Below are 27,786 nucleotides of genomic sequence, written 5' to 3'. Positions count from 1 at the left end.
ATGAAATGGCAACAGTTGCAACATTATTCAACAAACATTTCTAAGAAAGACACGGGATCAACAAACATCTCGAAGAAAGACATGGGAATTAAACTATTTTCTTTTTGGATAACTGTAGCAGCCTATTATGATCAAATATCATCATGTTTATCATTTGGCATGACTGGTAGTTCCATCCCCCTTTATTTTGTTATTGTCGGGGCACGTGTTGTCAAGTTACATTTCCCTTTGTCAAGTTACATTTCCCTTCACTGGGATATGTGTCTTGCTATTTTATTTGCTGTAGCCTAAATCATTAAATATATTGTTGTCAAATTGGATGTGATCTTCCAACATCATGTTTTCCATAGATTGACGATGTATTTGTGTGAATTATACTAGCCAACTCTGATGGAAAGCTGTTGGTGACCCGTGTCTCTTTGTGTCTCTTTGTGTGTGTGTATGTGTGTGCCCATGCCCCTCTGTTTGCTCTCTGTTAGTCTTCTGATGTGTGTATTCGTGTCCCGGCTTATACCCTAACAACCCTCTTTTTTTGATCCAGTTTCGATACAAATCATTCTCTCAAGACAGTTGCGTCATCATCATCATATATTTGAATGAAACAAACTGTTTAGTTTCTGTTACAGTTTTGATCTAGCTGACTGTACGACAGCCGCATGGAAATTTGGACTTGGAATATGATGTTTATTGAGATCTGGCTACTCATGTAACTCAACATTCTGTTGCTGTGTCAAGTCAAACCCTGTTCTGTTGTTGTGTCAAGTCAAACCCTGTTCTGTTGTTGTGTCAAGTCAAACCCTGTTCTGTTGTTGTGTCAAGTCAAACCCTGTTCTGTTGTTGTGTCAAGTCAAACCCTGTTCTGTTGTTGTGTCAAGTCAAACCCTGTTCTGTTGTTGTGTCAAGTCAAACGCTGTTCTGTTGTTGTGTCAAGTCAAACCCTGTTCTGTTGTTGTGTCAAGTCAAACCCTGTTCTGTTGTTGTGTCAAGTCAAACCCTGTTCTGTTGTTGTGTCAAGTCAAACCCTGTTCTGTTGTTGTGTCAAGTCAAACCCTGTTCTGTTGCTGTGTCAAGTCAAACCCTGTTGTGTTGTTGTGTCAAGTCAAACGCTGTTCTGTTGTTGTGTCAAGTCAAACCCTGTTCTGTTGTTGTGTCAAGTCAAACGCTGTTCTGTTGTTGTGTCAAGTCAAACCCTGTTCTGTTGTTGTGTCAAGTCAAACCCTGTTCTGTTGTTGTGTCAAGTCAAACCCTGTTCTGTTGTTGTGTCAAGTCAAACCCTGTTCTGTTGTTGTGTCAAGTCAAACCCTGTTCTGTTGTTGTGTCAAGTCAAACCCTGTTCTGTTGTTGTGTCAAGTCAAACCCTGTTCTGTTGTTGTGTCAAGTCAAACCCTGTTCTGTTGTTGTGTCAAGTCAAACCCTGTTCTGTTGTTGTGTCAAGTCAAACCCTGTTCTGTTGTTGTGTCAAGTCAAACGCTGTTCTGTTGTTGTGTCAAGTCAAACCCTGATCTGTTGTTGTGTCAAGTCAAACCCTGTTCTGTTGTTGTGTCAAGTCAAACCCTGTTCTGTTGTTGTGTCAAGTCAAACCCTGTTCTGTTGCTGTGTCAAGTCAAACCCTGTTCTGTTGTTGTGTCAAGTCAAACCCTGTTCTGTTGTTGTGTCAAGTCAAACCCTGTTCTGTTGTTGTGTCAAGTCAAACGCTGTTCTGTTGTTGTGTCAAGTCAAACCCTGTTCTGTTGTTGTGTCAAGTCAAACGCTGTTCTGTTGTTGTGTCAAGTCAAACCCTGTTCTGTTGCTGTGTCAAGTCAAACCCTGTTCTGTTGTTGTGTCAAGTCAAACCCTGTTCTGTTGTTGTGTCAAGTCAAACGCTGTTCTGTTGTTGTGTCAAGTCAAACCCTGTTCTGTTGTTGTGTCAAGTCAAACCCTGTTCTGTTGTTGTGTCAAGTCAAACCCTGTTCTGTTGTTGTGTCAAGTCAAACCCTGTTCTGTTGTTGTGTCAAGTCAAACCCTGTTCTGTTGTTGTGTCAAGTCAAACCCTGTTCTGTTGTTGTGTCAAGTCAAACCCTGTTCTGTTGTTGTGTCAAGTCAAACCCTGTTCTGTTGTTGTGTCAAGTCAAACCCTGTTCTGTTGCTGTGTCAAGTCAAACCCTGTTGTGTTGTTGTGTCAAGTCAAACCCTGTTCTGTTGCTGTGTCAAGTCAAACCCTGTTCTGTTGCTGTGTCAAGTCAAACCCTGTTCTGTTGCTGTGTCAAGTCAAACCCTGTTGTGTTTCACAGCCTGAGGTCTTGACACACAGTAGCTAGTATCAATCAATCAAAGGCTTGTCTAGTGTGTGTCACAATGTTTACAGTAACACACCACCACGTGAAATTGAGCATAAGCTTTGTTTTTATTTTGTCTGGCAATTTTTCAGGATTGCAGTGTTGAAATGATTATTTCTCTGGCAGACAGAGAGAGAGGCTGTGAGAGTAAAGTTTTTAATAAATTATCTATAGAAGTGGGAGACAGAATATTACCACAGTAAGGGGCGGAGGCCATAATGTTATGTTTTTTACATTTTAGTCATTTAGCAGACGCTCTTATCCAGAGCGACTCACAGTTAGTGACTGCATACATTTTTCATACTGTTCCCATTTTAATGTATACCATGAATGTTATAAATGTGTAATAAATGGTCTCTAGACATGCAAGACAGATTATAGTGTAGTAAGTATTGGTAGGTTCATTCTCCAGAGGTCATGTTCTTAGGGCGTAGGGTGTAGGGTGCTTCTGTAGTGACCCAAAAGGGACAGAGTCAAATTCCACAGTGTGCCATCACAGCAGCAAGATTTGTGACCTGTTGCCACAAGGAAAGGCCAACCAGTGAAGAACAAACACCATTGTAAATACAACCCATTTTATTTATTTTCCCTTTTGTACGTTAACCATTTGCACATTGTTACAACACAGTATATAGACATAATATGACATTTGAAATGTTTTTATTCTTTTGGTTTACTGTTAATTTGTATTGTTTATTTCACTTTTGTTAATATCTACTTCACTTGCTATGGCAATGTTAACATACGTTTCCCATGCCAATAAAGCCCTTAAATTGAATTGAGAGAGAGAAAGAGAGGTGGTGGGGGGAGGGGGGCGTGGGAGAAGATCCTGTAGTCCAATAGTAAAAGTGCTCTCGTCATGTGACCTGCTGTTATCAGGAGTAGCATCAGGAATCACTGGAGCATGAGTCCATCTGTTATCAGGAGTAGCATCAGGAATCACTGGAGCATGAGTCCATCTGTTATCAGGAGTAGCATCAGGAATCACTGGAGCATGAGTCCATCTGTTATCAGGAGTAGCATCAGGAATCACTGGAGCATGAGTCCATCTGTTATCAGCAGTAGCATCAGGAATCACTGGAGCATGAGTCCATCTGTTATCAGGAGTAGCATCAGGAATCACTGGAGCATGAGTCCATCTGTTATCAGGAGTAGCATCAGGAATCACTGGAGCATGAGTCCATCTGTTATCAGGAGTAGCATCAGGAATCACTGGAGCATGAGTCCATCTGTTATCAGGAGTAGCATCAGGAATCACTGGAGCATGAGTCCATCTGTTATCAGGAGTAGCATCAGGAATCACTGGAGCATGAGTCCATCTGTTATCAGCAGTAGCATCAGGAATCACTGGAGCATGAGTCCATCTGTTATCAGGAGTAGCATCAGGAATCACTGGAGCATGAGTCCATCTGTTATCAGGAGTAGCATCAGGAATCACTGGAGCATGAGTCCATCTGTTATCAGGAGTAGCATCAGGAATCACTGGAGCATGAGTCAAATCAAATTGTATTTGTCACATGCGCCGAATTACCCTGAAATGCTTACTTACAAGCCCTTAACCAACAATGCAGTTAAGAAAATAGAGTTAAGAAAATATTTACTAAATAAACTAAAGTTAAAAATAAAATAAAAAGTAACACAATAAAATAACAATAACTAGGCTATATACAGGGGGTACCGGTACCGAGTCAATGTGGGGGGGTACAGGTTAGTTGAGGTCATTCGTACAGGTAGGGGTAAAGTGACTATGCATAGATAATAAACAGCGAGTAGCAGCAGTGTAAATAGTCCGGGTGGCCATTTGATTAATTGTTCAGCAGTCTAATGGCTTGAAGCTGTTAAGGAGCCTTTTGGTCCTAGACTTGGCCCCTACGGGAATCGCTTGCTGTGCGGTAGCAGAGGGAACAGTCTATGACTTGTGTGAATGGAGCCATTTGCAATGGATGTTAAAAATACACTTTCCTATATTCCCGTGCAGCAGGCTCAGGCGTGCGCGCTCCCTCAACATTATCAGCACAGAAACCAGACAGACACACACTCACATGGAGCACTCCGAACACACACTCACATGGAGCACTCCGAACACACACTCACATGGAGCACTCCAGACACACACTCACATGGAGCACTCCGAACACACACTCACATGGAGCACTCCGAACACACACTCACATGGAGCACTCCGAACACACACTCACATGGAGCACTCCGAACACACACTCACATGGAGCACTCCGAACACACACTCACATGGAGCACTCCGAACACACACTCACATGGAGCACTCCAGACACACACTCACATGGAGCACTCCGAACACACACTCACATGGAGCACTCCAAACACACACTCACATGGAGCACTCCGAACACACACTCACATGGAGCACTCCAAACACACACTCACATGGAGCACTCCAAACAAAAGACAGTTAAAAAATGATGGTTGTGAGAAATACGTTTTGGTTTATATCATAAGTGTAGGAGGTTGTGAACTCTGCAAACAATGTTTCCACTCCGATAAATAAGTATTATTGGAGAGAGAGGAAAGGAGCTACACCTCTGCATTAACAGAAATGAAGGTAACCAAATGACAGGGATTAACAGTACATTTACTGCTGGTGACATTTTACTGCTATCGGAAACCCTGAGACCAGAGAATGTGTATTACAATGATAACTGTATACCTGTTTAGCCTATATGAGAACTCAGTCTCTCCTGTCTCTCCTCTCCTCCCTCTCCTGTCTCTCCTCTCTCTCCTGTCTCACCTGTCTCCTCTCCTGTCTCTCCTCTGTCTCCTCTCTCTCCTGTCTCTCCTCTCTCTCCTGTCTCTCCTCTCTCTCATGTCTCTCCTGTCTCTCCTCTGTCTCTCCTCTCCTGTCTCTCCTGTCTCTCCTCCTGCCTCTCCTGTCTCTCCTCTCTCTCCTGTCTCTCCTGTCTCTCCTCTCCTGTCTCTCCTCTCCTGTCTATCCTCTCTCTCCTGTCTCTCCTCTCCTGTCTTTCCTCTCTCTCCTGTCTCTCCTCTCTCTCCTGTCTCTCCTCTCCTGTCTCTCCTCTCTCTCCTGTCTCTCTGTCTCTCCTCTCTCTCCTGTCTCTCCTCTCTCTCCTGTCTCTCCTCTCTCTCCTGTCTCTCCTCTTTTCCTCTGTCTCCTGTCTCTCCTCTCCTGTCTATCCTCTCTATCCTCTCTCTCCTCTCTCTCATGTCTCTCCTGTCTCTCCTCTCTCTCCTGTCTCTCCTCTCTCTCCTGTCTCTCCTCTGTCTCCTGTCTCTCCTCTGTCTCCTATCTCTGCTCCCTCTCCTGTCTCTCCTCTGTCTCCTGTCTCTCCTCTCTCTCCTGTCTCTCCACTTCTCTCTCTCCTGTCTCTCCACTCCTCTCTCTCCTGTGTCTCATGTCTCTCCTCTCTCTCTTGTCTCTCCTCTCTCTCCTGTCTCTCCTCTCTCTCATCTCTCCTCCCTCTCCTGTCTCTCCACTAGGCTGGGGCCATGGCTATGTGGAGACCAGAGAGTGTGTGTACTACAATGATAACTGGCGTACAGAGCGTACCAACCAGAGTGGTGTGGAGAGGTGTGAGGGAGAGAAGGATAAGAGACTACATTGCTACTCCTCCTGGCTCAACATCTCAGGAACCATCAAACTGGTGAAGAAAGGCTGCTGGCTGGATGACTTCAACTGCTATGACAGGTACTAGACACTACTTACAACTGCTATGACAGGTACTAAATACTACTTACCAACTGCTATGACAGGTACTAGATACTACTTACAACTGCTATGACAGGTACTAGACACTACTTACAACTGCTATGACAGGTACTAGATACTACTTACCAACTGCTATGACAGGTACTAGATACTACTTACCAACTGCTATGACAGGTACTAGATACTACTTACCAACTGCTATGACAGGTACTAGATACTACTTACCAACTGTTATGACAGGTACTAGATACTACTTACCAACTGCTATGACAGGTACTAGATACTACTTACCAACTGCTATGACAGGTACTAGATACTACTTACCAACTGCTATGACAGGTACTAGATACTACTTACCAACTGTTATGACAGGTACTAGATACTACTTACCAACTGCTATGACAGGTACTAGATACTACTTACCAACTGTTATTCAACTGAATTCAGTTCATGAAAATAACTAGCTAGCCAGCTGCTTAACCCTGTTGCCCAAAGCTAACGTTATAAGCAGCCAGTAAACTTCATCTGGCTGGTGAGGCTTGACCGGACCGGATAATGTGTTGTGAAAATAGCCACAATAAGGATTAGCCACAATAGTGGAATTTGCGGGTTGCCTTCAAAATCTGCACTCACTAAACACTGTAAGTCGCTCTGGATAAGAGCGTCTGCTAAATGTCTAAAATGTAATTTAAATGTTATGACAGGTACTAGACACTACTTTTCAACTGCTATGACGGGTACTAGACACTACTTACCAACTGTTATGACAGGTACTAGACACTACTTACCAACTGTTATGACAGGTTCTAGATACTACTTACCAACTGTTATGACAGGTACTAGATACTACTTACCAACTGTTATGACAGGTACTAGATACTACTTACCAACTGTTATGACAGGTACTAGACACTATTTATCAACTGCTAAGACAGGTACTAGATACTACTTACCAACTTATGACTGGTACTAGATACTACTTACCAACTGTTATGACAGGTACTAGACACTACTTACCAACTGCTATGACTGGTACTAGATACTACTTACCAACTGTTATGACAGGTACTAGACACTACTTACCAACTGTTATGACAGGTACTAGATACTACTTACTAACTGTTATGACAGGTACTAAACACTACTTACCAACTGTTATGACTGGTACTAGATACTACTTATCAACTCTTATGACTGGTACTAGATACTACTTACCAACTGTTATGACAGGTACTAGACACTACTTACCAACTGTTATGAATGGTACTATACACTACTTACCAACTGTTATGAATGGTACTATACACTACTTACCAACTGCTTTGACAGGTACTAGACACTACTTACCAACTGCTATGACAGGTACTAGACACTACTTACCAACTGTTATGACAGGTACTAGATACTACTTATCAACTGTTATGACAGGTACTAGACACTACTTTTCAACTGTTATGACAGGTACTAGACACTACTTACCAACTGTTATGACAGGTACTAGACACTACTTACCAACTGTTATGACAGGTACTAGATACTACTTACCAACTGTTATGACAGGTACTAGACACTACTTATCAACTGTTATGACAGGTACTAGACACTACTTACCAACTGTTATGACAGATTCTAGATACTACTTACCAACTGTTATGAATGGTACTAGACACTACTTACCAACTGTTATGACAGGTACTAGATACTACTTATCAACTGTTATGACAGATTCTAGATACTACTTATCAACTGTTATGACAGATTCTAGATACTACTTACCAACTGTTATGACAGGTACTAGACACTACTTACCAACTGTTATGACAGGTACTAGACACTACTTACCAACTGTTATTTTTATTATTTTTATTTTTAATTTGAACTTTAACAGGGAAAAACAGACTGAGACGTGGATCTCTTTTACGGCTGTGCCCTGTGTAAACATGTTGACGTGTACAGTTTTAGACATACAGACAAGAACATTTCAAACATACAAAACAAAAAACACAATTCAACAGAAACAATCACAGACAACATCATATTGATCCTCCATAACATTTTTAAAATGGGCAAGGGACACCAGAGTGTCTATAGTGCTTTATAAATAAACAAGAGAGCATGTTGCTCTCGCCTCACAGATAGAGAGGCCCAACCCACATGTTGATATAGGATACAGTGATGAGTTTTGTAACTATCACCCGTGATAAACCTGAGTGCACAATGGTAAATAGCATCCAGTGGTTTTAATGTGTTTGCCGATGCATGCATATAGATAATATCACCATAATCTAAAACGGACATAAAAGTAGCCTGCACAATTTGTTTTCTATTTACGGAGGACAGACAAGCCCTGTTTCTGTAAAGGAACCCTATCTTGAATTTGAGCTTTTTTCCCAATTCAGTAACATGTTTTTTTAAAAGAAAGCCTATCATCTAACCATACCCCTAAGTGTGTATATGCAGAGACCTGTTTGATTTGAGTACCATCCAAGCTAGTGATTACAAAAGTGTTTCTAATTGAGAGTTTAGACCTAGAAAAAAAACATGACATTTTGTTTTCTTAGCGTTTAAAACAAGTTGAAGCTGTAAAAGAGACCCCTGTAGTATCCTAAAATCATTAAAGCTCCAACTGCATTAAAGCTTGGTCCGCTGTTGGAGCAATAGAGTACATCACTGGGTCATCTGCATATAAATTGAATTTACAATATCTGACATCATCACCAATGTTGTTTATATAAAGTGAGAACAATAGTGGGCCAATTATTGAACCCTGAGGGACCCCTTTAAGTAACTGGAAGGGGTCAGAGGGTCCCCTTTAAGTAACTGGAAGGGGTCAGAGGGTCCCCTTTAAGTAACTGGAAGGGGTCAGAGGGTCCCCTTTAAGTAACTGGAAGGGGTCAGAGGGTCCCCTTTAAGTAACTGGAAGGGGTCAGAGGGTCCCCCTTTAAGTAACTGGAAGGGGTCAGAGGGTCCCCTTTAAGTAACTGGAAGGGGTCAGAGGGTCCCCTTTAAGTAACTGGAAGGGGTCAGAGGGTCCCCTTTAAGTAACTGGAAGGGGTCAGAGGGTCCCCTTTAAGTAACTGGAAGGGGTCAGAGGGTCCCCCTTTAAGTAACTGGAAGGGGTCAGAGGGTCCCCCTTTAAGTAACTGGAAGGGGTCAGAGGGTCCCCCTTTAAGTAACTGGAAGGGGTCAGAGGGTCCCCCTTTAAGTAACTGGAAGGGGTCAGAGGGTCCCCCTTTAAGTAACTGGAAGGGGTCAGAGGGTCCCCCTTTAAGTAACTGGAAGGGGTCAGAGGGTCCCCTTTAAGTAACTGGAAGGGGTCAGAGGGTCCCCTTTAAGTAACTGGAAGGGGTCAGAGGGTCCCCTTTAAGTAACTGGAAGGGGTCAGAGGGTCCCCTTTAAGTAACTGGAAGGGGTCAGACTTGACCCCGTCGACCATGACGGCCTGAGTTCTATCTTTAAAATAGTCCTAAAACCATCGACAGGCATCAGTGCCCAGTCCTATAGATGACAGCTTACTCAAAAGGATAGCGTGGTCTACAGTGTCAAAAGCTTTTGACAAATCTACAAACAACGCAGCACAGTGCTTTCTATCATCTAAGGCATTTGCAATATCATTTACAACAAGCATAGTGGCCGATGTGGAACTGTGTTTAGATCTAAAACCAGATTGATTGGGGCTAAAAATACTGTTAACAGAAAGAAAAGATTGTAACTGTTTGTTGACTATAGATTCTAGGATCTTTGCCAGACAAGGGAGCCTAGAGATGGGTCGATAGTTATCCAAATCACTACCGTCACCTCCCTTATGTAACGGCAGAACAAAAGCTGCTTTCCACAACTTAGGGATATTTCCTGTGCTTAATGTTAGATTAAAAATGTGTGTCACTGAACCAGCAACGAAAGGTGCAGCACACTTAAGTAAGTACGGGTCTAAGTTGTCAGCGCCTAAGGATTTCTTAGTATCAATGGCACACAGGGCAGCTACAACCTCTGCTTCAGTTATTATCTGGAAACAAAAACCAGGGTTACCATTTTTCAGAGTAACAGTTGAAAAGCAAGACGAAAAATAAACTAACTGGCCAGTACCACAATGGCCACTTTTCTTTTCAAATAAAAAACCAGCAGAGATGAAATGCTTATTAAAAGCATCACAAATATAATTTTTTTCACTTAGAATACAGGAGTCTGAGATAATTTGCTTACATTTACATTTTACATTTTAGTCATTTAGCAGACGCTCTTATCCAGAGTGACTTACAGTTAGTGAATACATTTTTATTTATTTTTTTATACTGGCCCCCCGTGGGAATCGAACCCACAACCCTGGCGTTGCAAACGCCATGCTCTATCAACTGAGCTACATCCCTGCCGGCCATTCCCTCCCCTACCCTGGACGACGCTGGGCCAATTGTGCGCCGCCCATTAGTCTCCCGGTCACGGCCGGCTGCGACAGAGCCTGGATTCGAACCAGGATCTCTAGTGGCACAGTTAGCACTGCGATGCAGTGCCTTAGACCACTGCGCCACTCAGGAGTAGGCGCAGTGGTTAGGAAGAGAAACAGCAGAATTCCCCCGTTTCAGTGAATTAACGGTTTTCCAGAATTTTTCCAGGATCTCCTGCGGAATCTGTCATAGCATTAAGGAAGTAATTTGATTTTGCCTTTTTGACAGCTGCAGTACATTTATTTCTCAATTGCCTAAAAAACAGCCAATCAGCTGGAGTACCTGTTTTCCTCGCCAAGGCCCAGGCCCGATTCTTTTGCAGAAAAAGACCTGACAATTCAGGAGAGAACCAAGAACTGGTTCGGTTTCTTACTCTGTGCTTCTTAAGCGGGTATGTTTTAGAGTAGATTTGACTGGATTCTTAAAGTTGGGACGGGTTGGTTTAGTTATCCGCTGAGTTAGATTTAGCTCAGTACAAATATCTTTTAATTTATCGGATACTGGTGAAAGCCAATCCAGGTTAAAATCTCCCCAAATCAGTAATTCAGAGTTTGCATAGTTAGACAGTATATCAGATAATTTGCATAGAGTACAAGGAGGAGCTGAGGGGGGGGGATATACCCCTGCTAGAGTTAAATGAGCATTATTACCAAGTACCACATTTAAAACTAGACATTCATATTGCTTTGGGACAGAGGTTGATATGGACACAGAAACATTTAAGCAGCATTTTACATAAATCGCGATACCACCACCTCTACCAACTCTATCAGCTCTAAAAAAAATATTGTACCCAATCAACTGAACATCTGAATCGGGCACAGAACCACACAGCCACGATTCAGATACAATCAGTACGTCAACATTTGATTGCGAGACCAACATTTCAATAAAGTCCAACTTTTGGATCAGGGCTTCTAGCATTCAAATGAATTATTCCAATGCCATTGCTACGGGAATTCATATCAGATGGAGTATCCAGGGTAGCACCTAAAGCTGCACTGAATGAGCAATAAACCATTTTCGGGCTATTGACAGAGCTCCATTTTATGGGGACAAGTTTACTACTAACAATACCTCTCTGCATGTAAGTAGTATTCGCAATACGGTGATTGGACAATAATCTGGGAATTGCAGAAAGGTTGTTAGCTGAAGTTTGTTCCATATTTGCAATTGAGGGACTAATTAATGAAACTGGGAGAGGAGCATTGAACATAGTCTGATAGGGGAGCGTACAATCCCAAAAGTCAACCCCCGAAAAGACACAACGTCAGGTATCAAAGGCTCTACATGAGGCAAGAGTAAGAGACATGTTGGTGGAGAGGATGCTGGAGCCATACCTGTTAAGATGTAAATTGTCCCGAAGAAATAGACCTGGTCGGTCTGTAAAAGCTGCAAAGTTATCCACAAAAGGAATTCCCATGGTGCAGCAGTATCCCTTAAGCCAGGTGTGTAATTGGCGTATACGACTAAAAACCATATCCGTGGGGAATGAAAAGGACTGGAAACAACGCACTGCTTCCCAGATTCCAGCAGCGTATTTATCAATGTTTTAAAATCGTCTCTCAATTTCTCTGACTGCTGGAGTTTAATGTCATTTGACCCAACATGGACAATGACAGTTGAAGCAGCGGAGTGCTTGCTAATAAGTAGCGGTAGCATGGAATTTAGGTCAGGGATCTAGTATACTACTTACCAACTGTTATGACAGGTACTAGATACTACTTACCAACTGTTATGACAGGTACTAGATACTACTTACCAACTGTTATGACAGGTACTAGATACTACTTACCAACTGTTATGACAGGTACTAGATACTACTTACCAACTGTTATGACAGGTTCTAGATACTACTTACCAACTGTTATGACAGGTACTAGATACTACTTACCAACTGTTATGACAGGTACTAGATACTACTTACCAACTGTTATGACAGGTTCTAGATACTACTTACCAACTGTTATGACAGGTACTAGATACTACTTACCAACTGTTATGACAGGTACTAGATACTACATACCAACTGTTATGACAGGTACTAGATACTACTTACCAACTGTTATGACAGGTACTAGACACTACTTACCAACTGTTATGACAGGTACTAGATACTACTTACCAACTGTTATGACAGGTACTAGACACTACTTATCAACTGTTATGACAGGTACTAGATACTACTTACCAACTGTTATGACTGGTACTAGATACTACTTACCAACTGTTATGACAGGTACTAGACACTACTTATCAACTGTTATGACAGGTACTAGATACTACTTACCAACTGTTATGACAGGTACTAGACACTACTTATCAACTGTTATGACAGGTACTAGACACTACTTATCAACTGTTATGACAGGTACTAGATACTACTTACCAACTGTTATGACTGGTACTAGATACTACTTACCAACTGTTATGACAGGTACTAGACACTACTTATCAACTGTTATGACAGGTACTAGATACTACTTACCAACTGTTATGACAGGTACTAGACACTACTTACCAACTGTTATGACAGGTACTAGACACTACTTACCAACTGTTATGACAGGTTCTAGATACTACTTACCAACTGTTATGACAGGTACTAGACACTACTTACCAACTGTTATGACAGGTACTAGACACTACTTACCAACTGTTATGACAGCTACCCGACACGTAGAACCTTTTACTGGGTGTTGTGAGAGGACTCGTGGGTAGGGCTGTGACGTTTATTGGCCAAACAAATGACAGTGGTCACTGTAATATGGAATCATGTAGTAACCAAAAAAGTGTTAAACAAATCAAAATATATTTTATATTTGAGATTCTTCAAATAGCCACACTTTGCCTTGATGACAGCTTTGCACACTCTTGGCATTCTCTCAACCAGCTTCATGAGGTAGTCACCTGGAATGCATTTCAATTAACAGGTGTGCCTTCTTAAAAGTTAATTTGTGGAATTTCTTTCCTTCTTAATGCGTTTGAGCCAATCAGTTGTGTTGTGACAATGTAGGGGGGGTATACAGAAGATAGCCCTATTTGGTAAAAGACCAAGTCCATATTATGGCAAGAACAGCTCAAATAAGCAAAGAGAAACGACAGTCCATCATTACTTTAAGACATGAAGGTCAGTCGATGCTGAACATTTCAAGAACTTTTAAAGTTTATTCAAGTGCAATCGCAAAAACAATCAAGCGCTTTGATGAAACTGGCTCTCATGAGGACCACCACAGGAATGGAAGACCCAGAGTTACCTCTGCTGCAGAGGATACGTCCATTAGAGTTACCAGCCTCAGAAATTGCAGCCCAAATAAATTATTCACAGGGTTCAAGTAACAGACACATCTCAACATCAACTATTCACAGGGGACTGTGTGAATCAGGCCTTCATGGTCGAATTGCTGCAAAGCAACCACTACTAAAGGACATCAATAAGAAGAAGAGACCTGCTTGGGCCAAGAAACACGAGCAATGGACATTAGACCAGTGGAAATTTGTCCTTTGGTCTGGAGTCCAAATTGGAGATTTTTGGTTCCAACCGCCGTGTGTTTTTGAGACGCGGTGTGGGTGAACGGATGATCTCCGCATGTGTATTTACCACCGTAAAGCATGGAGGAGGAGGTGTTATGATGCAGGGGTGCTTTGCTGGTTTCACTGTCTGTGATTTATTGAGAATTCAAGGCACACTTAACCAGCATGGCTACCACAGCATTCTACAGCGATACGCCATCCCATCTGGTTTGGGCTTAGTGGGACTATCATTTGTTTTTCAACAGGACAATGACCCAACACACCTCCAGGCTGTGTAAGGGCTATTTTACCAAGAAGGAGAGTGATGGAGTGCTGCATCAGATGACCTGGCCTCCACAATCCCCTGACCTCAACCCAATTGAGATGGTTTGGGATGAGTCGGAACGCAGAGTGAAGGAAAAGCAGCCAACAAGGTTCTCAGCATATGTGGGAACTCCTTCAAGACTGTTGGAAAAGCATTCCAGGTGAAGCTGGTTGAGTGAATGCCAAGAGTGTGCAAAGCTGTCATCAAGGCAAAGGGTGGCTATTTGAAGAATCTCAAATATAAAATAATATTTTGATTTGTTTAACACTTTTTTTTTGTTTACTACATGATTCCATATGTGTTATTTCATAGTTTTGATGTCTTCACTATTATTCTACAATGTAGAAAATAGTAAAAATAAAGAAAAACCCTTGAATGAGTAGGTCTGTCCAAACTTTTGACTGGTACTGTATATATACAGTGGGGAGAACAAGTATTTGATACACTGCCGATTTTGCAGGTTTTCCTACTTACAAAGCATGTAGAGGTCTGTAATATTTATCATAGGTACACTTCAACTGTGAGAGACGGAATCTAAAACAAAAATCCAGAAAATCACATTGTATGATTTTTAAGTAATTCATTTGCATTTTATTGCATGACATAAGTATTTGATACATCAGAAAAGCAGAACTTAATATTTGGTACAGAAACCTTTGTTTGCAATTACAGAGATCATACGTTTCCTGTAGGTCTTGACCAGGTTTGCACAAAATGTAGAAGGGATTTTGGCCCACTCCTCCATACAGACCTTCTCCAGATCCTTCAGGTTTCGGGGCTGTCGCTGGGCAATACGGACTTTCAGCTCCCTCCAAAGATTTTCTATTGGGTTCAGGTCTGGAGACTGGCTAGGCCACTCCAGGACCTTGAGATGCTTCTTACGGAGCCACTCCTTAATAATAATATGCCATTTAGCAGACGCTTTTATCCAAAGCGACTTACAGTCATGCGTGCATAAATTTTTTGTGTATGGGTGGTCCCGGGGATCGAACCCACTACCTTGGCGTTACAAGCGCCGTGCTCTACCAGCTGAGCTACAGAGGACCACAAAGTTGCCCTGGCTGTGTGTTTCGGGTCGTTGTCATGCTGGAAGACCCAGCCACAACCCATCTTCAATGCTCTTACTGAGGGAAGGAGGTTATTGGCCAAGATCTCACGATACATGGCCCCATCCATCCTCCCCTCAATACGGTGCAGTCGTCCTGTCCCCTTTGCAGAAAAGCATCTCCAAAGAATGATGTTTCCACCTCCATGCTTCACGGTTGGGATGGTGTTCTTGGGGATGTACTCATCCTTCTTCTTCCTCCAAACAAGGCGAGTGGAGTTTAGACCAAAAAGCTCTATTTTTGTCTCATCAGACCACATGACCTTCTCCCATTCCTCCTCTGGATCATCCAGATAATCATTGGCAAACTTCAGACGGGCCTGGACATGCGCTGGCTTGAGCAGGGGGACCTTGCATGCGCTGCAGGATTTTAATCCATGACGGCGTAGTGTGTTACTAATGGTTTTCTTTGAGACTGTGGTCCCAGCTCTCTTCAGCTCATTGACCAGGTCCTGCCGTGTAGTTCTGGGCTGATCCCTCACCTTCCTCATGATCATTGATGACCCACGAGGTGAGATCTTGCATGGAGCCCCAGACCAAGGGTGATTGACCGTCATCTTGAACTTCTTCCATTTTCTAATAATTGCACCAACAGTTGTTGCCTTCTCACCAAGCTGCTTGCCTATTGTCCTGTAGCCCATCCGAGCCTTGTGCAGGTCTACAATTTTATCCCTGATGTCCTTACACAGCTCTCTGGTCTTGGCCATTGTGGAGAGGTTGGATTCTGTTTGATTGAGTGTGTGGACAGGTGTCTTTTATACAGGTAACGAGTTCAAACAGGTGCAGTTAATACAGGTAATGAGTGAAGAACAGGAGTGCTTCTTAAAGAAAAACTAACAGGTCTGTGAGAGCCGGAATTCTTACTGGTTGGTAGGTGATCAAATACTTATGTCATGCAATAAAATGCAAATGAATTACTTAAAAATCATACAATGTGATTTTCTGGATTTTTGTTTTAGATTCCGTCTCTCACAGTTGAAGTGTACCTATGATAAAAATGACAGACCTCTACATGCTTTGTAAGTAGGAAAACCTGCAAAATCGGCAGTGTATCAAATACTTGTTCTCCCCACTGTATATATTCCACTCTCCTTGATAAACAAACATTTTTTCGACTCTCCTCAGCTCCTGACCGCATGCGTTATAGAAATGGAATGAATAGAACGGGCGTCCACATTCAAGTCAACGATGGCATAATGGGTGGACTGGCAGCCATTACAAGTGTACCCATACAGTGGGGAAAAAAAGTATTTAGTCAGCCACCAATTGTGCAAGTTCTCCCACTTAAAAAGATGAGAGAGGCCTGTAATTTTCATCATAGGTACATGTCAACTATGACAGAAGGTACACGTCAACTATGACAGACAAAATGAGAAGAAAAAAATCCAGAAAATCACATTGTAGGATTTTTAATGAATTTATTTGCAAATTATGGTGGAAAATAAGTATTTGGTCAATAACAAAAGTTTCTCAAAACTTTGTTATATACCCTTTGTTGGCAATGACACAGGTCAAACGTTTTCTGTAAGTCTTCACAAGGTTTTCACACACTGTTGCTGGTATTTTGGCCCATTCCTCCATGCAGATCTCCTCTAGAGCAGTGATGTTTTGGGGCTGTCGCTGGGCAACACAGACTTTCAACTCCCTCCAAAGATTTTCTATGGGGTTGAGATCTGGAGACTGGCTAGGCCACTCCAGGACCTTGAAATGCTTCTTACGAAGCCACTCCTTCGTTGCCCGGGCGGTGTGTTTGGGATCATTGTCATGCTGAAAGACCCAGCCACGTTTCATCTTCAATGCCCTTGCTGATGGAAGGAGGTTTTCACTCAAAATCTCACGATACATGGCCCCATTCATTCTTTCCTTTACACGGATCAGTCGTCCTGGTCCCTTTGCAGGAAAACTGCCCCAAAGCATGATGTTTCCACCCCCATGCTTCACAGTAGGTATGGTGTTCTTTGGATGCAACTCAGCATTCTTTGTCCTCCAAACACGACGAGTTGAGTTTTTACCAAAAAGTTATATTTTGGTTTCATCTGACCATATGACATTCTCCCAATCCTCTTCTGGATCATCCAAATGCACTCTAGCAAACTTTAGACGGGCCTGGACATGTACTGGCTTAAGCAGGGGGACACATCTGGCACTGCAGGATTTGAGTCCCTGGCGGCGTAGTGTGTTACTGATGGTAGGCTTTGTTACTTTGGTCCCAGCTCTCTGCAGGTAATTTACTAGGTCCCCCCGTGTGGGTCTGGGATTTTTGCTCACCGTTCTTGTGATCATTTTGACCCCACGGGTGAGATCTTGCGTGGAGCCCCAGATCGAGGGAGATTATCAGTGGTCTTGTATGTCTTCCATTTCCTAATAATTGCTCCCACAGTTGATTTCTTCAAACCAAGCTGCTTACCTATTGCATATTCAGTCTTCCCAGCCTGGTGCAGGTCTACAATTTTGTTTCTGGTGTCCTTTGACAGCTCTTTGGTCTTGGCCATAGTGGAGTTTGGAGTGTGACTGTTTGAGGTTGTGGACAGGTATCTTTTATACTGATAACAAGTTCAAACAGGTGCCATTAATACAGGTAACGAGTGGAGGACAGAGGAGCCTCTTAAAGAAGAAGTTACAGGTCTGTGAGAGCCAGAAATCTTGCTTGTTTGTAGGTGACCAAATACTTATTTTCCACCATAATTTGCAAATAAATTCATTAAAAATCCTACAATGTGATTTTCTGGATTTTTTTCCTCAATTTGTCTGTCATAGTTGACGTGTACCTATGATGAAAATTACAGGCCTCTCTCATCTTTTTAAGTGGGAGAACTTGCACAATTGGTGGCTGACTAAATACTTTTTTTCCCCACTGTAGGAGCAAAGCAGGAAGTGAACCCATCAATATGTGCTGTGATTTGTTGATTTCAACTCAACTGACGTCACAAACAATACGTTCCATTGCATGAGCCACAGAAGTTGACATCCCATTTGAATGAACATTCTACATTACCATGGAAATGATTGCATCACAATACCAGGAAGCCATTGAGAGTGTACCCCTGAGTTTACCACTCAAATTGCCAGGATTAGAGGTTCCAAGCCCGTTCTATTCATTCATTCTATTTCTATGTGACTCAACTGCACGAATGCCTGGTCGTCCCCGTCTTTAAAATATTATACAAAATTATACGGTTATGACGGTTATTTTATTTTCATGCCGGTCTTCATCTAAAGCCGTCAGTTACGGGGATAGGCGGCACTGGTCCTTATTCCACTTGTGTAATAACAAAAAATACTATGCGCATTGGAAATACAAATCAATCACAGATCAACTACAGTTGAAGTCGGAAGTTTACATACACTCAATTAGTATTTGGTAGCGTTGCCTTTTAACTTGTTTAACTTGGGTCAAACATTTCGGGTAGCCTTCCACAAGCTTCCCACAATAAGTTGGGTGAATTTTGGCCCATTCCTCCTGACAGAGCTGGTGAAGTCGGAAGTTTACATACACTTAGGTTGGAGTCATTAAAACTTGTTTTTCAACCACTCCACACATTTCTTGTTAACAAACTATAGTTTTGGCAAGTCGGTTAGGACATCTACTTTGTGCATGACATAAGTAATTTTTCCAACAATTGTTTACAGACAGATTATTTCACTTATAATTCACTGTATCACAATTCCAGTGGGTCAGAACTTTACATAGATTAAGTTGACTGTGCCTTTCAACAGCTTGGAAAATTCCAGAAAATTATGTCATGGCTTTAGAAGCTTTTGATAGGCTGATTGACATAATTTGAGTCAATTGGAGGTGTACCTGTGGATGTATTTCAAGGCCTACCTTCAAACTCAGTGCCTCTTTGCTTGACATCATAGGAAAATCAAAAGAAATCAGCCAAGACCTCAGAAAAAAAATGGTAGACCTCCACAAGTCTGGTTCATCCTTGGGAGCAATTTCCAAACGCCTGAAGGTACTACGTTCATCTGTACAAACAATAGTACGCAAGTATAAACACCATGGGACAACGCAGCCGTCATACCGCTCAGGAAGGAGACGCGTTCTGTCTCCTAGAGATGAATATACTTTGGTGCGAAAAGTGCAAATCAATCCCAGAACAACAGCAAAGGACCTTGTGAAGATGCTGGAGGAAACGGGTACAAAAGTATCTATCTCCACAGTAAAACGAGTCCTATATCGACATAACCTGAAAGGCCGCTCAGCAAGGAAGAAGCTACTGCTCCAAAACCGCCATTAAAAAGCCAGACTACGGTTTGCAACTGCACATGGGGACAAAGATCATACTTTTGTGGATATATTGAAGCAACATCTCAAGACATCAGTCAGGAAGTTAAAGCTTGGTCGCAAATGGGTCTTCCAAATGGACAATGACCCCAAGCATACTTTCAAAGTTGTGGCAAAATGGCTTAAGGACAACAAAGTCAAGGTATTGGGAGTGGCCATCACAAAGCCCTGACCTCAATCCCATAGACAATTTGAGGGCAGAACTGAACAAGTGTGTGCGAGCAAGGAGGCCTACAAACCTGACTCAGTTACACCAGCTCTGTCAGGAGGAATGGGCCAAAATGCACCCAACTTATTGTGGGAAGCTTGTGGAAAGCTACCCGAAACGTTTGACCCAAGTTAAACAATTTAAAGGCAATGCTACCAAATACTAATCGAGTGTATGTAAACTTCTGACCCACTGGGAATGTGATGAAATAAATAAAAGCTGAAATAAATAATTATCTCTACTATTATTCTGACATTTCACATTCTTAAAATAAAGTGGTGATCCTAACTGACCTAAGACAGGGAATTTTTACTAGGATTAAATGTCAGGAATTGTGAAAAACTGAGTTTAAATGTATTTGGCTAAGGTGTATGTAAACTGTATGTAACACCATGAGGTTACAATGGCCTTACTCAAATCATTCTAGCAGTATTACAGACGTATGAGAGTAACATTTGAAGTAATAGAATGTGTCTCTCTCGTCAGGCAGGAGTGTGTGTCCAGGGAAGTGAATCCCCAGGTGTTCTTCTGCTGCTGTGAGGGGAACTACTGCAACGAGGGGTTCACACACCTTCCTGACCTCATCGCCGCCGGCAACAGGGGTGAGTGGACATGACCTTTGAACCCCATTCTTAAAAAAAAAAAACTGACTGACTGACTTACTGGTTGATTGACCTGTGATCTCTTCTCCTCCCAAGTGAAAATCCGTCCCCCTCCCAGAGTGCCGTCTCTGTTGAATATCCTGGTGTACAGTCTGCTAGCTCTGTGTGTTCTGTCGCTGACCCTGCTACTGGCTCTGTGGATGTACCGACACCGAAAATCACCCTACGGACATGTTGACATCAGTGAGGTGAGACCACTCCACTTCAACTAGTGCTGATCTAGGATCACGTCCCCCAGGGACCATATCATCTGCTCTAGGATCACGTCCCCAGGGACCATATCATCTGCTTTAGGATCACGTCCCCCAGGGACCATATCATCTGCTCTAGGATCACGTCCCCAGGGACCATATCATCTGCTCTAGGATCACGTCCCCAGGGACCATATCATCTGCTCTAGGATCACGTCCCCCAGGGACCATATCATCTGCTCTAGGATCACGTCCCCCAGGGACCATATCATCTGCTCTAGGATCACGTCCCCAGGGACCATATCATCTGCTCTAGGATCACGTCCCCCCAGGGACCATATCATCTGCTCTAGGATCACGTCCCCAAGGGACCATATCATCTGCTCTAGGATCACGTCCCCCAGGGACCATATCATCTGCTCTAGGATCACGTCCCCCAGGGACCATATCATCTGCTTTAGGATCACGTCCCCAGGGACCATATCATCTGCTTTAGGATCACGTCCCCCAGGGACCATATCATCTGCTTTAGGATCACGTCCCCAGGGACCATATCATCTGCTCTAGGATCACGTCCCCAGGGACCATATCATCTGCTCTAGGATCACGTCCCCAGGGACCATATCATCTGCTCTAGGATCACGTCCCCCAGGGACCATATCATCTGCTCTAGGATCACGTCCCCAGGGACCATATCATCTGCTCTAGGATCACGTCCCCAGGGACCATATCATCTGCTCTAGGATCACGTCCCCCAAGGACCATATCATCTGCTCTAGGATCACGTCCCCAGGGACCATATCATCTGCTCTAGGATCACGTCCCCCAGGGACCATATCATCTGCTCTAGGATCACGTCCCCAGGGACCATATCATCTGCTCTAGGATCACGTCCCCAGGGACCATATCATCTGCTCTAGGATCACGTCCCCCAGGGACCATATCATCTGCTCTAGGATCACGTCCCCCAGGGACCATATCATCTGCTCTAGGATCACGTCCCCAGGGACCATATCATCTGCTCTAGGATCACGTCCCCAGGGACCATATCATCTGCTTTAGGATCACGTCCCCAGGGACCATATCATCTGCTCTAGGATCACGTCCCCCAGGGACCATATCATCTGCTCTAGGATCACGTCCCCCAGGGACCATATCATCTGCTTTAGGATCACGTCCCCCAGGGACCATATCATCTGCTCTAGGATCAGGTTCCCCAGGGACCATATCATCTGCTCTAGGATCACGTCCCCCAGGGACCATATCATCTGCTCTAGGATCACGTCCCCAGGGACCATATCATCTGCTCTAGGATCACGTCCCCAGGGACCATATCATCTGCTCTAGGATCACGTCCCCCAGGGACCATATCATCTGCTTTAGGATCACGTCCCCCAGGGACCATATCATCTGCTCTAGGATCACGTCCCCCAGGGACCATATCATCTGCTCTAGGATCACGTCCCCCCAGGGACCATATCATCTGCTCTAGGATCACGTCCCCAGGGACCATATCATCTGCTCTAGGATCACGTCCCCCAGGGACCATATCATCTGCTTTAGGATCACGTTCCCCTGGGACCATATCATCTGCTCTAGGATCACGTCCCCCAGGGACCATATCATCTGCTTTAGGATCACGTCCCCCAGGGACCATATCATCTGCTTTAGGATCACGTCCCCAGGGACCATATCATCTGCTTTAGGATCACGTCCCCAGGGACCATATCATCTGCTCTAGGATCACGTCCCCAGGGACCATATCATCTGCTTTAGGATCACGTCCCCCAGGGACCATATCATCTGCTCTAGGATCACGCCCCCAGGGACCATATCATCTGCTCTAGGATCACGTCCCCAGGGACCATATCATCTGCTCTAGGATCACGTCCCCCAGGGACCATATCATCTGCTTTAGGATCACGTCCCCCAGGGACCATATCATCTGCTCTAGGATCACGTCCCCCAGGGACCATATCATCTGCTTTAGGATCACGTCCCCCGGGACCATATCATCTGCTCTAGGATCACGTCCCCAGGGACCATATCATCTGCTCTAGGATCACGTCCCCCAGGGACCATATCATCTGCTCTAGGATCACGTCCCCAGGGACCATATCATCTGCTCTAGGATCACGTCCCCCAGGGACCATATCATCTGCTTTAGGATCACGTCCCCAGGGACCATATCATCTTGCTCTAGGATCACGTCCCCAGGGACCATATCATCTGCTTTAGGATCAGGTTCCCCTGGGACCATATCATCTGCTTTAGGATCACGTCCCCCAGGGACCATATCATCTGCTCTAGGATCACGTCCCCCAGGGACCATATCATCTGCTCTAGGATCACGTCCCCAGGGACCATATCATCTGCTTTAGGATCACGTCCCCAGGGACCATATCATCTGCTTTAGGATCACGTCCCCCAGGGACCATATCATCTGCTCTAGGATCACGTCCCCAGGGACCATATCATCTGCTCTAGGATCACGTCCCCCAGGGACCATATCATCTGCTTTAGGATCACGTCCCCCAGGGACCATATCATCTGCTTTAGGATCACGTCCCCAGGGACCATATCATCTGCTTTAGGATCACGTCCCCCTGGGACCATATCATCTGCTCTAGGATCACGTCCCCCAGGGACCATATCATCTGCTCTAGGATCACGTCCCCCAGGGACCATATCATCTGCTCTAGGATCACGTCCCCCAGGGACCATATCATCTGCTCTAGGATCACGTCCCCCAGGGACCATATCATCTGCTCTAGGATCACGTCCCCCAGGGACCATATCATCTGATCTAGGATCACGTCCCCAGGGACCATATCATCTGCTCTAGGATCACGTCCCCCAGGGACCATATCATCTTTTGCTGTCTAGGATCACGTCCCCAGGGACCATATCATCTGCTTTAGGATCACGTCCCCAGGGACCATATCATCTGCTCTAGGATCACGTCCCCCAGGGACCATATCATCTGCTCTAGGATCACGTCCCCCAGGGACCATATCATCTTATTGCTCTAGGATCACGTCCCCAGGGACCATATCATCTGCTTTAGGATCACGTCCCCCAGGGACCATATCATCTGATCTAGGATCACGTCCCCAGGGACCATATCATATGCTCTAGGATCACGTCCCCCAGGGACCATATCATCTTATTGCTGATCTAGGATCACGTCCCCCAGGGACCATATCATCTGCTCTAGGATCACGTCCCCCAGGGACCATATCATCTGCTTTAGGATCACGTCCCCAGGGACCATATCATCTGCTCTAGGATCACGTCCCCAGGGACCATATCATCTGCTCTAGGATCAGGTTCCCCAGGGACCATATCATCTGCTCTAGGATCACGCCCCCAGGGACCATATCATCTGCTCTAGGATCACGCCCCCAGGGACCATATCATCTGCTTTAGGATCACGTCCCCCAGGGACCATATCATCTGCTCTAGGATCACGTCCCCGGGACCATATCATCTGCTCTAGGATCACGTCCCCCAGGGACCATATCATCTGCTCTAGGATCACGTCCCCCAGGGACCATATCATCTGCTCTAGGATCACGTCCCCCAGGGACCATATCATCTGCTCTAGGATCACGTCCCCCAGGGACCATATCATCTGCTCTAGGATCACGTCCCCAGGGACCATATCATCTGCTTTCAGGATCACGTCCCCCAGGGACCATATCATCTGCTCTAGGATCACGCTCCCCAGGGACCATATCATCTGCTCTAGGATCACGTCCCCAGGGACCATATCATCTGCTCTAGGATCACGTCCCCAGGGACCATATCATCTGCTCTAGGATCACGTCCCCAGGGACCATATCATCTGCTCTAGGATCACGTCCCCAGGGACCATATCATCTGCTCTAGGATCACGTCCCCCAGGGACCATATCATCTGCTCTAGGATCACGTCCCCAGGGACCATATCATCTGCTCTAGGATCACGTCCCCCAGGGACCATATCATCTGCTCTAGGATCACGTCCCCCAGGGACCATATCATCTGCTTTAGGATCACGTCCCCAGGGACCATATCATCTGCTTTAGGATCACGTCCCCCAGGGACCATATCATCTGAAAGGGAATTCTTTATTCATTATGATTCTATATCAGCACAAACAAGACAGTTTCATGAAAAAAGGTTGTGTTTACACAGGCAGCCCAATTCTGATCTCTTGCATAATTATTGGCAAAAGATCTGATTTTGTTAAAAGAACAATTATTGGCAAAGGATCACAGCCAAACACCTACACATAAAGAAGGTCAAGGAAAGTATCAGAGAATTGATGGAATGTGATATGGAATTGATGGAATGTGATATGGAATTGATGGAATGTGATATGGAATTGATGGAATGTGATATGGAATTGATGGAATGTGATATGGAATTGATGGAATGTGATATGGAATTGATGGAATGTGATATGGAATTGATGGAATGTGATATGGAATTAATGGAATGTGATATGGAATTAATGGAATGTGATATGGAATTAATGGAATGTGATATGGAATTGTTCATCAGGTTGTAGTGCTTTCTCCCTCTCTCTGTCTGTGTGTCAGGACCCCGGGCAAACCCCTCCCTCTCCCATGGTGGGGCTGAAGCCTCTGCAGTTACTGGAGGTGAAGGCTAGGGGGCGCTTCGGCTGTGTGTGGAAGGCCCAACTGATGAGTGAATATGTGGCTGTGAAGATCTTCCCTGTTCAGGTAAGAGAGTCTGGGGTTTATGAGATTTGACGATACTGTATTGCTGTGGAGGAAACCATGTTCCATCTGCAGAAGTACAGTTGCTAGTTACAGAGATTTTGTATATATTATTGCCTGTTTTCTGTGTAGACCTACAAAACATAAAAATCAGACCACGTTTCAAGCACAGTTGAGGATGTACCATCACTCCTATGAACAATGTCACCTTCCGGAGACATTTGAAACCCCACCTCTTTAAGGAATACCTGGGATAGGATAAAGCAATCCTTCTACCCCCCACACACACAGCGGAGTCGCTCACCACCTTCCGGAGACATTTGAAACCCCACCTCTTTAAGGAATACCTGGGATAGGATAAAGTAATCCTTCTACCCCCCCCCCCCCCACACACACAGCGGAGTCGCTCACCACCTTCCGGAGACATTTGAAACCCCACCTCTTTAAGGAATACCTGGGATAGGATAAAGTAATCCTTCTACCCCCCCCACACACAGCGGAGTCGCTCACCACCTTCCGGAGACATTTGAAACCCCACCTCTTTAAGGAATACCTGGGATAGGATAAAGTAATCCTTCTACCCCCCCCCCCCAAACAAATAAAAAATAAAAAAAATTGTAAAGTGGTTATCCCACTGGCTATAGGGTGAATGCATCAATTTGTGAGTCGCTCTGGTCTAGAGCGTCTGCTAAATGACGTAAATGTGCCCTTGAGCAAGGCACTTAACCCTAATTGCTCCTGTAAGTCGCTCTGGATAAGAGCGTCTGCTAAATGACTAAAATGTAAAATATTAGGGAAGGGGGACACCTAGTCAGTTGTTCAACTGAATGCATTCAACCAAAATATGTCTTCCACATTTAACCCAAACCCCTCTGAATCAGACGTCCACATCATCGGTGCCCAGGGAACAGTTGTTGTTCGGGGTTAACTGCCTTGCTCAAGGGCAGAACGGCAGATTTTTCCACCTTGCCGGGTCGGGATTCGAACCAGCAACCTTTCCGTTACTGGCCCAACGCTCTTAACCGCTAGGCTACCTGATGTACCTTGTAGGGCTGGGAATTGCCAAGGACCTCACGATACGATATTATCACGATACTTACAGTGAGGGAAAAAAGTATTTGATCCCCTGCTGATTTTGTACATTTGCCCACTGACAAAGAAATGATCAGTCTATAATTTTAATGGTAGGTTTATTTGAATAGTGAGAGACAGAATAACAACAAAAAAATCCAGAAAATCGCATGTCAAAAATGTTATAAATTGATTTGCATTTTAATGAGGGAAATATGTATTTGACCCCCTCTTAATCAGAAAGATTTCTGGCTCCCAGGTGTCTTTTATACAGGTAACGAGCTGAGATTAGGAGCACACTCTTAAAGGGAGTGCTCCTAATCTCAGCTTGTTACCTGTATAAAAGACACCTGTCCACAGAAGCAATCAATCAATCAGATTCCAAACTCTCCACCATGGCCAAGACCAAAGAGCTCTCCAAGGATGTCAGGGACAAGATTGTAGACCTACACAAGGCTAGAATGGGCTACAAGACCATCGCCAAGCAGCTTGGTGAGAAGGTGACAACAGTTGGTGCGATTATTCGCTAATGGAAGAAACACAAAAGAACTGTCAATCTCCCTCGGCCTGGGGCTCCATGCAAGATCTCACCTCGTGGAGTTGCAATGATCATGAGAACGGTGAGGAATCAGCCCAGAACTACACGGGAGGATCTTGTCAATGATCTCAAGGCAGCTGGGACCATAGTCACCAAGAAAACAATTGGTAACACACTACGCCGTGAAGGACTGAAATCCTGCAGCGCCCGCAAGGTCCCCCTGCTCAAGAAAGCACATATACAGGGCCGTCTGAAGTTTGCCAATGAACATCTGAATGATTCAGAGGAGAACTGGGTGAAAGTGTTGTGGTCAGATGAGACCAAAATCGAGCTCTTTGGCATCAACTCAACTCGCCGTGTTTGGAGGAGGAGGAATGCTGCCTATGATCCCAAGAACACCATCCCCACCGTCAAACATGGAGGTGGAAACATTATGCTTTGGGGGTGTTTTTCTGCTAAGGGGACAGGACAACTTCATCGCAACAAAGGGACGATGGACGGCGCCGTGTACCGTCAAATCTTGGGTGAGAACCTCCTTCCCTCAGCCAGGGCATTGAAAATGGGTCGTGGATGGGTATTCCAGCATGACAATGACCCAAAACACACGCCCAAGGCAACAAAGGAGTGGCTCAAGAAGAAGCACATTAAGGTCCTGGAGTGGCCTAGCCAGTCTCCAGACCTTAATCCCATAGAAAATCT

The 27,786-nt window shown here is 44.4% G+C and overlaps 1 protein-coding gene across 1 annotated transcript; it reads left to right on the top strand.

Moving 5' to 3' along the window:
- Positions 1-5,716: 5,716 nt before the first annotated feature.
- On the top strand, positions 5,717-25,628 carry LOC121558869 (activin receptor type-2B-like; the record flags this gene model as incomplete). The annotated part of the gene is made up of 4 exons (XM_041872222.2): positions 5,717-5,997; positions 20,386-20,501; positions 20,598-20,749; positions 25,338-25,628. Coding segments are annotated over 4 exons (723 nt in total), but the record flags the coding sequence as incomplete, so codon positions are not given.
- Positions 25,629-27,786: the final 2,158 nt, after the last annotated feature.

Source organism: Coregonus clupeaformis, unplaced genomic scaffold (assembly GCF_020615455.1).
Source record: "Coregonus clupeaformis isolate EN_2021a unplaced genomic scaffold, ASM2061545v1 scaf1066, whole genome shotgun sequence".
Classification (NCBI taxonomy): Eukaryota; Metazoa; Chordata; class Actinopteri; order Salmoniformes; family Salmonidae; genus Coregonus; species Coregonus clupeaformis.
This window is presented reverse-complemented; position numbering and strand designations above follow the sequence as displayed.